The sequence below is a fragment of the Delphinus delphis genome, chromosome X, assembly GCF_949987515.2.
Source record: "Delphinus delphis chromosome X, mDelDel1.2, whole genome shotgun sequence".
Taxonomy (NCBI): domain Eukaryota; kingdom Metazoa; phylum Chordata; class Mammalia; order Artiodactyla; family Delphinidae; genus Delphinus; species Delphinus delphis.
Window position 1 is genome coordinate 86508367 of NC_082704.1, and position 17382 is coordinate 86525748.

The 17382-nt window shown below is 38.4% G+C and overlaps 1 protein-coding gene across 2 annotated transcripts in view; it reads right to left on the reverse strand.

Annotated features, from left to right (window-relative positions):
- Positions 1-17382, reverse strand: part of JADE3 (jade family PHD finger 3) — a 151477-nt gene that overhangs the window by 52756 nt on the left and 81339 nt on the right. For both annotated transcript variants that reach the window (XM_060003011.1, XM_060003012.1), the window contains one exon: positions 1539-1696. In XM_060003011.1, coding sequence (XP_059858994.1) covers positions 1539-1696 — 158 coding nt within the window. The remainder of the gene's footprint in view (positions 1-1538; positions 1697-17382) is intronic.

Below are 17382 nucleotides of genomic sequence, written 5' to 3' on the forward strand. Positions count from 1 at the left end.
AGACTCTGGATCTTCTTTAAAACTTTTGTTTTGACTGGCTTCCTCTGACACTGCTCTGGATGGAGTGTGGATATCATCTCATCACTGCCAGGTGATTGTATATGTCCTGGTTCACCATTTGGCCTGTGTTGACATCCGGGGCAGGGACTCTTTGTTACTACTGGGTGAAGCTGAGAGTTCTGGCTTCCCATTAGGCCTCCACTGATACCTCCTTTGCTGGGATTGATAAGAGCACCTTACTCCCTATGTGGCCTCCACTGATACCATGGGGTGGGGGGAGCAGGTGTCCTCATTACCTCTAAGGAGTGGTGAAAGTCTCCTCTGATAGTATGATAGATGGGAGGGAGAGGGATGCATCATTAATGCTGGTTTAAGGTGGAAGTCTAGGCTCCCCAGTTACTGCAACAGTATATAAAAATACTGACAATAAGGACATGAAAATGCCTGACTCCTATGTTCATTCATGATGCTGTTGTGATTTCTAGGAGGATGGTGGCAATGATGATGAACTAGTAAGGGTCCATAAGTGTACTGGGCAAGACTGTGAAGTTTTCCTTAACAGAACATAGACAGTCTCTCTGTGGGTGGGACAGCCTGGGCTTGGGTTTTTAGAAGTGATTTGACAAGCATTTCTGGAATATGACTAAGACCTAAGAACCTGCTGCTAGGGGCTGAGAATTCAAGAATGTGGTCTCTGACCTTTAAGAACCTAATATGTACTAGAAATAGATAGCTATACAATGAGATGTACCATTTCTCATAGTAACCAGCAGGTCCTACCAGCCCCTTTATCTGATTCTATTCCTTCCCTTTCCTTCCTTCCCTCACTCGCTCAAACTTATACCAAGCATTTTATTTCATGCTGGCCTTTGTGCAAAGCACTGGGAACACAAAGACCAGTAAGAAAAAGTGGCTTCCAAAACCAGTCATTACTCTTGAGGAGCTAAACTTACTACTTCCTCTGTCAGAAAAGTCCTCTCCTACTTAAACTTTCTTCTCAGGTCTTTGCAAATGAAGGCTGTGTGCTTATGGTCAACCTAATTATTCCAGTTACCCCCTTTCATTTGGGTTTATGCATTTTACAAACTCTGTATGTTTTGGTGCTCTGTTTACAGATGCTATCACTATGAAGCCCCTATTAAAATGAAGCAACTTGTCATGCAACTTAATAGGGTTATTATGGGGTTATGTAATTAATGTTCTGCTTCTCTTCAAAGGCTAATTAATAAATGCTACTGATTATTGTGTCAGACTGGGAAATCTTGGTCTCCAAAACCTTATAATTTCAGACTGGACTTCAAACAGTTTTATCCTGTGAATAGGTACATATATTATCCCTAAATAAACGACCTTGACTTCAACTACTGACCTATCCTAGGCTGGTATAATCTGCCATTGGTCTGAGTGAATTGCTGAACATGGTATGTGACTTTGCATTATAAATGTTTAATTAGCCACTCAAAGTCTCTCCTCAAGCAGCACACAGATAACCATAAGAGCATTCATCCCGTAAATCAAAGATACAAGCATAAAAATACCTGAGGGAAGGCTGTGGAACAGCGTCTGGACTGGCTGGTACCTGGACTCCCTTTTCCCATTCTTCCTTCCATGTATCCGCAAAGAGGTAATAACTGTCAGGATTAATATGGTGAGAGTCTGGAAGTTTCATCGCACTAATAAGGTCCTTCCGGAATACCTGGGAAGACATTGCATACACCTTGAGAAGATCATCACTATGGAACTAACACCATTTAATGTTCTCCTTTTAAAAAGACCATCCCCACCCACTCTGCACTTCAACAAGAGAGACATCTCTTAACTTCGTAAATGGCCAGATCAACTTCTATTTGTAAAGAGTCTGAAGTATTGACAGGGAAGCCAGCTTGTTCTGGATTTAATAAAGAGTAAAGGGGTACTTCCTGAGTTATTTTTCTGGGCTCCTTGAATTTAAATCAACAATACAGGTTACTCTTAAAGAGTCTGCGTAAAACAAACAATCCTTAACTCTCTCAAATTAAGCAACAAGTATCCTATGATAACTTATAATCCAGAGGAATGGATAAAGATGTGGTACATATATACAATGGAATACTACTCAGCCATAAAAAGGAACGAAAGTGGGTCATTTGTAGAGATGTGGATGGACCTAGAGAGTGTCATACAGAGTGAAGTAAGTCAGAAAGAGAAAAGCAAATATCGTATAATAACGTACATATGTGGAATCTAGAAAAATGGTATAGATGATCTTATTGGGAGACTGGGATTGACACATATACATTATTGATACTACGTATATATAAAATGGACAACTGATGGGAAAATGCTGTATAAACACAGGGAACTCACCTAGTGCCCTGTGGTAACCTAAATGGGAGGTAAGTCCAAAAGGGAAGGGATAACTGTATGTGTATGGCTGATTCATTTTGTGGTGCAGTGGAGGCTAATACAACATTGTAAAGCAACCATACTCCAATAAAAATTAATTTTAAAATAAATAAATAACTTATAATCGTTTATTTAGCTATCACCTAATTTTAAAATTTACTTAGACATAATTTTAGTCTTACAGAGAAGTTACAAAAATAGTACAGAGCTCCCATATACCCTTCACATAGTTCCCTCTAATGTTAACATCTCACATAACCAGAGTACAATTACCTAAACCAGGAAATTAACATTACTATAATACTATAATTAATCTACAAAACTTATTCAAATTTTACTAATTTTTCCCCTAATGTCCTTCTGTTCCAGGATTCAATCCAGGATCCCACACTGCAGCAGCTGTCATGTCTCCTTAGTATCCTCCAATTTGTGATAGTTTCTCAGTCTTTCCAGACCTCGACACTTCTGAAGAGTACTGGTCATATATTTTATAGAATGTCCCTACAATCTGGGTTTGTCTGATGTTTTCTCACCGAGGTTATTCAGTTTTGAGCAAAAATGCCATAGAAAGGTTGCTGTGACCCTCTTATCCCATTATATCAGGAATGTATGATCTCAATGTCTTATTAGTGGTGATGTTAAACTTTATCAGTTGGTTAAGGTAGTGTGTCTCGCTGGTTTTCTCAGCTGTTAGGTTACTATATTTTCCTTTGTAATTAATAAATATCTTAGAGGAGATACTCTGAAATCATAAAAACATCCTGTTTCTCCTCAAACTGTCATGGACTAATTTTAGCATCCACGAATAGATACCTTGCCTGTAACAGTTATTACTGTGGTATTCTAATGGTGATTTTCTATTTCCCTCAGTTCTACATTTATTAATTGGAATTCCTCTGTAAAAGAGACCTGCCCCTTCTCCCTTATTTATTATTTGTTTGTTTGTTCATTCGTTCGTTCATTCATTCATTCAATTATTTATTTATATCATTATAGACTCATGGATCTATTTTATTCTTTGGGTTACAATTCAGTATTATTGTTGTTTATTTTGATGCTTAAATTGTTCCACCTTTGGTCACTGGGAGCTCTTTCAGTTTGGCTTGCACCTGTGCTCTTTTGACACATCCCACCCCTTTTTGAGTATTTCCTTAACTTCCTGCATTACAACATACCCCAGGCGTGTTAATATCCTCCACCTGATTATAAAAGCTATTGATTTTTATATGTTAACTTCATATCCTGCCACCTTACTAAATTCTTTTATGGCCTGAGTTAGTTTTATCATTGACTTTCCTAAGGTTTTCTAAATATACTATTGCATCATCTGCAAACAGAATTTTGCATCATCTTTACTTGGTCTTATGTCTCTAATTGGTTTCTCTTGTTTAACTGCACTGACTAATACCTCTACTGATATTTGGAATAGTAATGGGGATAGTGGGCATATCTGTCTTCTCACTGAAATTAGTGGAAATGCCTCTAGTGTTTCCCCATGAAATAAGATACTAGGTTGAAGACTATGTCATATTTATGTTATAATGTTAAGAAAGTATCTTACAGTTCCTATTTTCTTGAATGTTTTATAATGCCTAAGTACTGAATTTTATTAAAGACTTCTTTAGCATATATGGAAATAATTATATAGTTCTCTCCTTAGATATATTAATATGCTATATGATAATATTAGATTTCTTAATACTGAAACTTGCATTTCTAGAATGAATATCTATTTGGTCATGATATATTATTTTCTTAATATGGTATTATATTCGTTTTCTAATATTATTTTTGTATCATTCTCATGAGTGATATTGATCTGCAGTTTTCTTTCTTTCCTTTTTTCTGGTATTGTCTTTGTCTTTTAGATTTAGGTATCAGCGTTTTGCATGCTTCATAAAGGGAATTAGGACATTTTCCTTGCGTTACAATGCTCTAGAATAATCTGAGAATTATTGGGACTATCTGGTCCCTATGAAACCATCTGGACTTGGTGCTTTTTAGTGGGGTAGTTCCTTATTAATTTTCTCTACCTTTTTGGAAATTGATCTCTTTAAGCTTTCTACCTCCAATGGGGTCAATTTTGGTAATCTGTATTTCCATGGTAAGTTATCTATCTTATCCAGGTTTTCAAATTTATTTGTACAGAGGCTTGCAAAGTATACACAGTTACAGCAACCTAAGTGTCCATCGACAGATGAATGGATAAAGATGTGGCACATATATACAATGGAATATTACTCAGCCATAAAAAGAAACGAAATTGAGTTATTTGTAGTGAGGTGGATGGACCTAGAGTCTGTCAAACAGAGTGAAGTAAGTCAGAAAGAGAAAAACAAATACCATATGCTAACACATATATCTGGACTCTAAAAAAAATGGTTCTGAAGAACCTAGGGGCAGGACGGGAATACAGGAATAAAGACGTAGATGTAGAGAATGGGCTTGAGGACATGGGGAGGGGGAAGGGTAAGCTGGGATGAAGTGAGAGAGTGGCATGGACTAATTTATACTATCAAATGTAAAATAGATAGCTAGTGGGAAGCAGCCACATAGCACAGGGAGATCAGCTTGGTGCTTTGTGACCACCTAGAGGGGTGGGATAGGGAGGGTGGGAGGGAGATGCAAGAGGGAGGAGATATGGGGATGTATGTATATGTATAGCTGATTTACTTTGTTATAAAGCAGAAACTAACACAGCACTGTAAAGCAATTATACTCCAATAAAGATGTTAAAAAAACATAATGGAAAAGAATATGAAAAAGAATATATATATGTATAACTAAAGTCACTTTGCTGTACAGCAGAAATTAACATTGTAAATCAACTATACCTCAATAAAATTAAAAAAAATGCTTTTCCAGGAAGAAAAACAAAAACAGAAACAAAGTATAGACAGCTCCACTTTGCACAGCAGTGTGCACAGGGGTGAGGAGGACACAAATGATATGCTTACTGTGGCAGCCAAGAGGCTCCCAGTGCGAGCCTTAACCTTACCCCTGGCAAAGGATCCCTAGCTGTGTGGAAAGTTCAAAGGCCAGAGGTAGGGGATGATGATATGGGTACAGCTAAAACTTGGACTTACAGAGACAAAGAGATTCCCTATAGTCCATTTTCTGCACCTTAAGCACAGTTAGGTACTGACAATATGGGAATGAATACCCATCTAAAGTTTGATGTACAGTTATCCTCTGACTGAACGGGCTCCTGCGTGATTGACAGGCACAGAAATGTACTCACAAGCCTGGGAACATGACTTAAATTGCTGTGGCAACTTAGGCTTTGTGATTCTGCCTTTTCAAGAACAGGAAAGAAGAATGCCATGAGTTCTTCAGCTAACCTGGTACTGATTTCACTGATGAAGGCCCAGTTAATGCCTAAACAATGAGGGAATAAACTTTCATATAAAAGCATACATACACTGATATATACCTCACCTACTAAGTGCTAATTCTGAAAAAAAAATCAAACAACCACTTGCAGGTTTAAGGTAAATGTGTCTACATCTCTGGATTATCAAAGGAAGAGATGCCATCAAGCAAACATTTTAGCCTTTAATGCTAATCAACGTTCTCTGAAGAGAAACACTGTCCAAGTTATGTGTAACACGAAAGTTGAAGCACAGTGCATGGTACAAGAAAGCAATTAATTCTCAGTTGGTGTAGTTCTGTTTAAACTGACATTTCACAGAGTACAGGACTGAACTATCACATAATCGAATGATGTCATTTAAATGCATAAGGACTCATTCCATTTGCTATTCTGCAGGGACAACTCTACAAATGCCTGTTGGTTTCATTTAGGGAAGATTTAGAATGAATAATATGACCTGAGCAGGAAACCAACGTTAAACATGCTGGTGTCGAGGTGGCAACAAAATGACTTTCCTACCAAAAATCCTAACCAATTAAAGTTAATTGGGTACTGTGCAGGGAGAAAGCTAAGTCTATAGGAAACAGAAAACCGGTGGTTTACTACATAATGCTTTGTATAAGGAGGTAAGAGAGGATCACAGACATATCCATTAACATGTTTTGCACAGAGCTCAGTGTTCTGGGTGGCTAGTTGGAGAAACTGAATCACCATTTTGCTGAACACTCTGATCCATTTCTATAAATTACCAGAGTGCCTTTAATGAGACAGTGGTTAAGACACGGTGGCAATTTACAATTGTGCTCAACTACTGCCTGTGGGAAATCCTACCTTAGCTCTGCAAAGAATACTAGAGCCAAGTATTTTTCAACCTCATAAAATATTTCATTATTTTCCATACAATACACTTCTCAAAATAAATCAACTGATTGCAAAATCATGCTTTGGGATTAACAATAATCACACAGCATAAGCCATGTCTTCATACTTGATATAACTGCTTATGAAAGTCTGTTTTGTAGAGTTTCCTAAGTAGCCTGGAAACATATTGCAGTGGGCTGAATGGTGGCCCCCCAGAAGATATGTCCACATCCAAATTTCTGGAACCTGTGAATGTTACCTTATATGAAATGGGATCTCTGCAGATATAAATAACTTAAGGATTCTGAGATGAAAGGATCATCGTGGAATATCCAGGTGGGGCTTAAATCCAATAAAAAGTGTCTTTATAACAGAAAGGCAGAGGGAGATTTGAGACAGAAGAGGAGAAGGGATTATGACCATGGAGGCAGAGACTGGAGTGATTCATTAATCCACAAGTCAATAAATGCTGATAGCTATCAGAACCTGGAAGAGGCAAGGAATGGAATCTACCCTAAAGTCTTTGGAGGGAATGCAGTCTGGCTGATTTTGGACTTCCGGCCTCTAGAACTGTGAGAAAATAAATTCCTGCTGTTTTAAGCCACCCAGTTTGTGGTAATTTGTTATAGCAGCCCTAGGAAACTAATACACACATTTACCAAACAGAAGAGTAACTTGAAGACTCTAGACAAAGAGGCCAATGAAATCTGGCCCTTGTCCATTGCTTCAGAAATAGTAAACTTCCAGGGAACAGGCACTCTGTGAAGTCTGGGGAACCTCGGACTGCAGAAATACCAATCAACTCATACCTATTTTTCTTAAGCAAATGAAGGCTAAATCCAATGACTACTGTAAACTTCCCTTCCACCTTTAGAAAAAAATAGACTTACATGGTAAGCCTGATTTCAATTTTACAAGCTAGCCAGATTAAACAGCATCAGATCCAAGGTTTCTAGAGAAGCATTTTTACTCAAGGCAGAGTGCAAGAGTCTGCCTTATCTTGCTGTAGAAGTCAAACATTTCAAGTATGAGGCAGAACATAAAATGCTGAAGAGGGGATAGGAATTTAAGTTCAGTATTCAGGAAGATATCTGCAAAGTGATATGAAATACATTTACCAGACTGGTCTCATGAATCTGCTTCTGGTAAGAAAAGTCATTTTTAAAGGTTTATAAAATAAACACAGGCAAAATAGTTACAGTGTATCCTGGGTAGAGGTATGAGCTTTACATACATATAGTGTCACACACATACATGCATATTTGTATATATTTTCATAAACAATAAAAGGATAAACGAAGAACTAAAAAATAATAATAATAAACAGCACAGAGGAAAGGGGAGAAAATAGGGAGAAGAGAGACAAAAGCTGAATCTTTCTGAATGTATTTTGTTTCATAGTTCGATATTTGAACCAGGTAAATGTTTTATATGGTAAAAAGTGAAATTAAAAATGTTTAGGGGACTTCCCTGGTGGTGCAGTGGTTAAGAATCCACCTGCCAATGCAGGAGACATGGGTTCAAGCCCTGGTCCGGGAAGATCCCACATTTCACGGAGCAACTAAGCCCGTGCACCACAACTACTGAGCCTGCGCTCTAGAGCCTGCAAGCCACAACTACTGAGCCCACACACCTAGAGCCCGTGCTCCACAACAGGAGAAGCCACCACAATGAGAAGCCTGTGCACCACAACGAAGAGTAGCCCCTGCTCACCACAACTACCCCGCTCGCCACAACTAGAGAAAGCCTGCACACAGCAACAAAGACCCAACTCAGCAAAAAATAATAAATAAATAAATAAATTTATTTTAAAAAATTTTCTTTAGGACTTCCCTGGTGGTGCAGTAGTTAAGAATTCATGTGCCAATGCAGGGGACACGGATTCAAGCCCTGGTCCGGGAAGATCCCACATGCCGAGGAGCAACTAAGCCCGTGCACCACAACTACTGAGCCTGTGCTCTAGAGCCCGTGAGCCACAACTACTGAAGCCTGCATGCCTAGAGCCCATGCTCTGCAACAAGAGAAGCCACCACAATGAGAAGCCTGCGCACCGCAATGAAGAGTAGCCCCCGCTCTCAGCAACTAGAGAAAGCCCATGAAGCAACGGAGACCCAATGCAGCCAAAAATAAATAAATTTAAAAAAGAAAAGAAATAGGAAAAGCGTTACAAAAAAAAAAAATCTTTAAAGAGAGGAATATGGGTCCCGGGACAGACTGCCTGGATTGGTCTACTGGTTTCACCACTTACTAGTTTGGGAAGCTGTCTAAATTCTCCATGTTTATTTACTTATTTGTAAAACAAGGATAAGAACACTTACCTCATAGGGGTAGTTGTAGGGATTAAATAGGTGAATTTATGTAAAGGTCTTAGCATGGTATTGGGCTCATTGTAACTGCTAAATAAATTCTAGTTGCAGTTATTTTATTATCATCATCATAGTCTCAGCTTTAGTTCTAAAAGCAGAAAGAAGTATATAGCTGAATTCTCCTCTCTAGTCCATAAAGTAATTGTTGATGGGTAAAAGGAGATGTGAGTTCAGGGCTCAACTAAAACATGCATGGTTTGACTCCCAAAGACAGTGTTCCCAAGCAAGAGCTCCATCGAGAACTTTAACCAACATTCTATAGGTCATGCGGTAATACAGAAACTTCACAAAATGAAACATGGCTATTCGTTGCTAAATTAAAGATTGTGAATGAGGGATCTGGATGTTGACATTGACCTAGGTAATGAAGTTGAGAAGTTTTACAAGTTCTTAACTGTGTGCCTATTTTATATGCACTGGTAGTTTCCCCAAAAGTTCCTGAAACAAAAATGCTTTGTACTTACCAGATATCTGCTCATTTATGGTCAAAGAGGGGATTCACAGGCTAACATACAGCCCAGAAGCTATGCCAAGTCCAACAGTGCATGCACATCTTGGCCTCTCAGATGCTTGCAGAAACAAAGGAGGCCTCACTATGAATTCAATTAGAATATCAATGCTTAACCTGCCAGAGCCACAAAATGAAAATGCCCTTCATGGACAGCTCTGGCTTTTACTGTTCTCATTAACATCTCTCAGTGGGCAGTTTCTTATAAGCACAGCTAGTCTGAACATTTCTGTGACATTTTTTAGAGGAAAAGCCAAAACATGTGCTTCCTGTATGACACAAAGGGGAACACTGTCTGGTCCATGTATAATGAAGCAGAGAGATTGATCAGTTTTGATTCATAGTCACTAAATCTGAAATACATAACTGACGACAAACAGATGTCACCCCCAAAGCATTAAAAAACAGCTGCAAACACGGTAACTCTATTTAATCAAGAGGAATTAACCGTAAGTGATTTTCTTAGAATTATACAATCTTAAGGCAAGAAAAGATTTTTCAGGTTATCTAAAAGAATCAACCACTTAAAGCAGAGAAAACCTAGCAAAGAATACAAGCTTGTTTTTATATCAACAAAAGTAGCCAGTGTTGTCAAGATACTGTGTCCCACGTTGGTTTTTCCAATGAAGCAAAACTTATTCAATTTCTAAGTTTAAAACTTTAAAAATCATGGAAATACTTTTCAGATAGTTTAAATAATTCTTAGGTTTCTTATAAAGAATAAATAGGACATTTCTGATGGCTAATGGGCTGACATCAACTGGAACATCGATTCCCGTAAAGCAATGTACTTTTGGGCTGCTTAGGTAGGTTTGATTATTCTCCTTACCCTGTATCAGAGGCATATACATCCTGTTAATGGAGGAGGAGGAACAATTGAGTCTGACTTGGAGATGTGAGCAATTTTCATACAAGAGATGACAACTGAGGTTTGCTTTGAAAGTTTTTCTCCCATTCCTCAATGTCCCTTTTTGTGCAGTAAGTGTGCATTTGCAAGCTTAGTACTTTTTATCTGCTGTGGGTCAGAAAACCAAATAATCAAGCTTGTTAGAAATACAGGTAAAGTGATATAAATAGGCTCTATTTGAGAGTATGCAGTGTTCTCTGCTGAGTTAAAATATATGAGCTTTCACTCTGTTGCTATGAAAGTCTTAGATATAATAAATGAGACTCTGGGCCTAGAGAAGATATGCAGTCAATCTTTTAAGATAGGTTGATATATTTTATAGACCAGTCAGACTAATATTAGGTGAAAATATGCAGGCTTTTGAGAAAGAATAAAAGACTTTTTAATATATTCAAATTGGTCATCTAGTACTATGAGCTTTTTCTAGGGCAATTAGCTTTTTAAAAACATCTTTTAGAATAGGAGCCCTTTTGAGAATCAGATGAAGGCTACTAGCTCAGAAAAAAAATACACATAAAAACATACCCTTAAAAGTCTGTATACAATTTTCAGAAGGTCCCAAAGCCCCTGAACCGTATGTGGAATTCACACACCCCTAGGAAATACTCCTCTAGAGGATAACTCAGGGAGGCACACACAGGAATCTCACCAAAGCACTAAACATCAAAGAAAATATTTGTCTATCAATGCAGCCAATTAAGCCCCAGTGAAAAAGATCATTTATATTGCACTTCAATGACTAAAAAATAAGGTTTCATCTTGGACCTGTAGAGAGTCAGAAAAAAGAAATTCTCATCTTTACAAGAAGAAAAAGGCAGGAGAGGCAGCAAATTAACGAGTTTTTGTGAAGCCATTAGAGAAATGAGTCACAGGACAAATAGTCAAACTCAAAGAGAGGCAAGCACGCCTGCAGGGAGACACAGGACAGGAGCATTTCCTTACTTGGGGCAGAAGCCACAGCAGGAACATTAAACTAGAAATTCTGATGAATCTCTGGGGGCTAAGTGGGGCCTACTATGAGAATATGAAGTTTCTGGGAGCTGTAGTCATAGGGGGTTCCCACCTTCTTGTAAGCTTTTTCTCTAGAAACCCAGGAGGCCACTCACAGGGAAGATGGGGGAGAACCTGGAGAAAAAGCTCCCCCAGTGGTGCTGTCTGGGTCGCTGGTGCTCAGTGTCCTGGCTCCCTTATTGAACAAAAGGCTTCATCTACAGAGGAAGGATTTCAAGTGAGGGCACTGGACTAGTGCTGTGGGAAGGGAAAAGCACCCAGCCTCAGCTTCCCTGTGTTACTCAACAGAGAAAAAAGCCTTCATCTGCAGGAGAGAAAACTTCAAGGACATAGACTGAGAATACCAGAGGATACCTGCTGCAGGCATTCAGGAAAATAGTGGGCAGGGGCAAAAATGCTCTATCCCTGAAGCCTACCTCCCCAACCTCACCCCCAGACACAGGACCACTACACACCCCAAAGACTGAGACATAATCAGAAGAGTAGAGAACACCACCCCTCCCTCATACCCTACCACCACACTAAAGCCTCCAGTGATAACAGTGGCTTACAGCTAGGAGAGCTGTAGAAGACAAAATCTCTCTGAGGACAAGCACAAGGGGAAAAGTCAAGAGACGAGACAAAAACAAAGTTATCTGAGGAATTCCAAGTCTCTGGTACCCATAGCAATAACAAATTTCAAACACTCTTGTACACTGCTGGTGGGAGTGTAAACTGATGAGACCCCTTTGGAAGATAGTCTGGCATTCCCTCAAATGGTTAAACAGAGTTACTATGAGACTCAGCAATTCTACACCTAGGTGTTTTTGAAAACATATGTCCACCTAAAAACGTGTATATGAATGCTCACAGCAGCATTACTCATAATACTCCAGAAATGGAGACAACCCAAATGTCTATCAACTAATGAATGGATTTTAAAAATGTGATATATGCATACAATGGAGTATCATTTAGTCATAAAAAAGAAATGAAGTACTGATACATGCTACAGCATGAATGAACTTTGAAAATGTTATGTTAAATGAAAGAAGCCAGACACAAATAGCCATATATTGTATTATTCCATTCATATGGAATGTCCAGAATAGGCAAAACTGTAGAAACAGAAATTAGATTAGTGGTTGCCAGTGGCTGGGAGTAGGGGCCCAGGGAGTTAACTGCTAATGGATAGGGAGTTTCTTTCTGGGGTGATGAAAATGTTCTAAATTTAGACTGTGGTAATGGTTACCCAACAACTCTGTGAATATACTAAAATCCACTGAATTATACACTTTAAGTAGATGAACTGTATGCTGTACGAATTATATTTCAAAAAGATGTTAAAATGTCTTTTAAAAAAGAACAATTGTTGTGGCATCAGTGGACATCACCTGAGAGGCTTTGACATCCACTCCCACCCAGCAATAATAAGGCATTCCTCCTCCTCAATGTGATATCAGCAGAGACTGGGTAGGGAGCCTGGACTATCACCACTGCCCATCAGTAATGCAGTACCCCTTACCACACCACTGCCCCTGCTATCAGTGGAGGTAACAAAGTGGGGATTTCCACCCCTGCCAAGTAGTAATGAGCCAACCTTCCCCCTTCCCAGAGGGATAACAGAACTACCTTCCTAGAGAGATAATAGAACTAGGATGGGGAGCCTAGGAATTGTGTAACTGGTGGTAAAAAGTCAGTGTCTCTCTTCCCCACTGGTGTGGTTATTATGGGAGCCTGCTAAAACAGATTTAAATAAGACTTAGTGTCTGATAACATAATACCAAAAAACAAAACAAAACAAAACAAAAACCCAGCCCAGGATGCAATAGGAAATCGTTCATAATACTAAGAACCAGGAATAAGAGACCATCAACAGATACCAGCACTGAGATGACACAAATGTTGGAATTATCTGACAAGGATTTTAAAGCAGCCACCATAAAAATGCTTCAACAAGAAATTACAAACACTTTTGAAACAACAAAAAAAGAAAGTTTCAGCAAAGAAATAAGAAGATACAAAGAATAACCAAATGGAAAATTTGAAATGGAATAATATAATAACTGAAATAAACACATAGGATAGGTTCAATAGAATAATGGAATTAACAGAATAAAGAAACAGGGAAAAAGAGAAATTAATCTAACCAACAGAAAGAATATACACTGAAAAAACAGGAAGAGTCTGAAGGACCTGTGGGAAATAACAAAAGATCTAGCATTCATGCAGTTGAAGTCTCAAAAGAAGAAAAGAAAAAAAGGTGGAGCTGAAAAATAGCTGAAGAAATAATGGCTGAAAATTTCCCAAATTTGGCAAAAGATATAAACTTAGATTCAGGAAGCTGATCAAAGCCCAAACAGGATAAACCCAAAGAAATCCATGCCCAGGCATGGATTTCTAAAGTTTTCTTTGGAAAACTAAAGACAAAGAAAAATCTTGAAGGCAACTGGAAAAGAAATGACTGATTACCTACGGGAGAGCAACCATTTGAATGAGAGCAATCTCTAATTAGAAACCATGGAGGCAAGAAGGAAGTAGCACATTTTTCAAGTGCCGAAAGAAAAGTTCTGTCAAACCAGAATTCTATATCAAGTGAAAATAACCTTCAGGTAAAACCAAAACATTCTCAAATGAAGGAAAACTAAGAGAACTTATCACCAGCAGACTCCCCCTAAAAGGACAGCTAAAGGGAGTTCTTCATATAGAAAGGAAATAAACAAAAGGAAAGTTGGAACATCAGGAATAAAGGAAGAACAAGAGAATAAAAATACGGGTAAATATAATAGACTACCCTTTTCCTCTTGAGTTTTATAATAATATTTTACTGTTGAAGCGAATATTCTAACATTGTCTAATGTAGTTCTCAATGTATGTAGAGAAAATATTTAAGACAACTATATGATAAAGGTGGGGGTGGGGTGGATAAACAAACCAAATGGTGGTAAGCTTCCTTTACTTCAAAGTGGTAAAATGTAGAGATCAGGAGACTGATGTCATGTTTGTTAAAGGCCCTCCCTTTTAAAGGTTGCTTCCCAAGAGCAACCACTAAAAATCTACACAAAGATATACCCTTAAAACCACCATAGAAAAATCAACATGGGGGAATTCGCTGGCAGTCCAGTGGTTAGGACTCTGCACTTTCACTGCTGAGGCCCCAGGTTCAATCCCTGGTTGGGGAACTAAGATCCTGTAAGCTGTGCAGTGCAGCCAACAAAAAAAAAAAAAAAAGAAAGAAAAAGAAGAAGGAAACTCAACATGGAACTTAAAAAAATGTTCAAGTAATCCACAAGAAGACAGAAAATAAAAGAGGAACAAAAAACCCAGAGAAAACAAACAGAAGAATAGTAAAATGGCAGACTTAAACCAAACAGTAGTAAAAGTTACATTAAATATGAATGTTTTAAATATGCCAATTAAAAGACAGAGATTGAAAGAGTGGATTAAAAAATGACCCAACTATATATCATCTGCAAGAAACTCATTTCAAATAAAAATTATATGTATAAATGAAAAGTGAAAGGATGGAAAAAATATACCATATACCATGTAAACAGGAATCAAAAGAAAGCCAGAAATGATATTAATATTAGATAGTATAGACTTCAGAGCAAACAAAATTACCAAAGACAAAGAGGGACATTACATGATGATAAATTCACCAAGAAGATATAGCAATCTTAAATATGTATGCACCTAACAACAGACCTTCAAAATACACAAAGCAAATTTGATAGAACTGAGAGGAGAAATACCCAAATCCACAATTACAGTTGGAGACTGCTACAGCCCTAACTGAACAACTGATAAAACTACTAGGCAGAAAATAAGCTGGGATACAGAAGAACACCATCAACCAATAGGACCCAACAACAGTGGAATACACATTCTTTTCAAGTGCCCATGAAACATTCACCAAGATAAACCATATCTTGGGCCAGAAAACAAACCTTGACACATGTAAAAGAACTGAAACATACAGACTGTGTTCTCTGACAAAAATGAACTCAAACTAGAAATCAATAACAGAAAGATAGCAATAAAAGTCTCCAAACGCTTGGAAACTAAACAACACACTTCTAAATAATCCATGGATCAATGAGGAAGTCTCAAGGAAAATAAAAATATTGAAATGGATGAAAATGAAAATAAACATACCAAAATTAATGTGGTGCAGCTAAAGTAGTATTTAAAGGGAAATTTATAGCACTAAAATTCTTATACTAGAAAAAAGGAAAAATTTCAAATAGCCTAAGCATCTACCTCAAGAATCTAGAAAAAGTACAAAATAAAACTGAAGCAAGAAGGAAGAAAATAATAAAAGTAAGAGCAGAAATCAATGGAAATTGAAAAGAGAAAAATAAGAGAGATGATTTCACTGATATATAGAATAATTTGAGCAATACAATATATTATGTAGTACTGGATTATAACCCAAAGTATAAAATAAATATATGTCAGTCCATACTGATATAAATAAGTTATTAAATAAAAATTTTAAATGAAGGCAGCATCCAAGGAGGTTCTTACAATTGCTTAATTTTGGGAAACAATCAGATTATCTAATAAAAAGCTCTTGGCACAGAAAATTACAATAAATGGTACCTATGAGAGGTAGGCGTGATAACATCCATGTTATAATGACAAAACAAATGATTTCAGAGAGATGAAATAAACCAGCCAAGCAACACATGGAATCAATCTTTTCTAATGCCAAGGCTGGTTTTGTCCTACAATATCAGGTTCTCTCTTTTATAATAGAATGGGACATATAAATGAAAAAATTTGCTTCCAGTAGCCCAGGTCCCCTATCTCTTGCAACAAAAGACTGATATTCTCACTGACTCGGAGGCAGCAGGCCTTAAGACTCAAAGCTCTTGAGTCACTTTATGTTCGAGGACTGGCTGTCCTAAATGGGAAAGTAGCAAGGTTTCTTTCTCACCATTCTGTAGTCAAAGCCTCCTCTGGATAGGTGGGAAATTTGTTCTGCTCCTGTTTATGTGCGTTTTATTCCCTAAGTTTTTCTGCATGACACAGACACATATAAATACACACTGATATTCTACTCTGCCCAGAAAGGTCCCTGGCAAAAGGTGAAAATGAAAAGTGACCTCTGAGAAAGGGAGAAATGCTCTCTCTGGCTAACACCCTAAAGCAATGCCGCCCCCCCCCCCCCCCCGCACCACCACTTGCATGAGGGCAGGTGGAACCTGGACTTGTTTCTAATCAACAGAATATGTCAGACATGATGGGATGTCACTCCCTCGATTAGGTTATGTTATGTGGCAAATGTAATGGGATGCCATTCTCATGATTATGTTATATAAGACTCAGTCTTGGGCTTCCCTGGTGGCGCAGTGGTTGAGAGTCCGCCTGCCGATGCAGGGGACACGGTTTCGTGCCCCAGTCCAGGAGGATCCCACATGCCGCGGAGCGGCTGGGCCCATGAGCCATGGCCGCTGAGCCTGCGCATCCAGAGCCTGTGCTCCGCAATGGGAGAGGCCGCAACAGTGAGAGGCCTGCGTACCGCAAAAAAAAAAAAAAAAAAAAAAAAAAAAGACTCAGTCTTAGCAGACTGGAGTAAAAGACTCTCCCCTAGCTGGCTTTGAAAAAGTAAGCTGTTGTGTTTTGAGACGATCTATGGAGAAGGCCACATGGCAAAGAACTACAAGCAGTCTCTAGGAGTGGAGGGTGGTACTCTACCAAAAGTCAATGAAAAAACAGGGACCTCAGTCCTCCAGCTGGAAGGAGATGAATTCTGCCAACAATCTGAATGAGCTTGGAAGCAAATTCTTCCCTAGTCAAACTTCCAGATGAGAACACAGCCCAGCCAGCACACTGATTACAGCCTTGAAAGACCTTGAACAGAGAGAACCCAGTCATGCTGTGCCCAGACTCCCGACCCACAGAAACTGAGATAATAAATGTGTGCTGCTTTAAGCCAATAATTTTGTGATATCGTATAATGCAGCAACAGTTAACTAATACATTC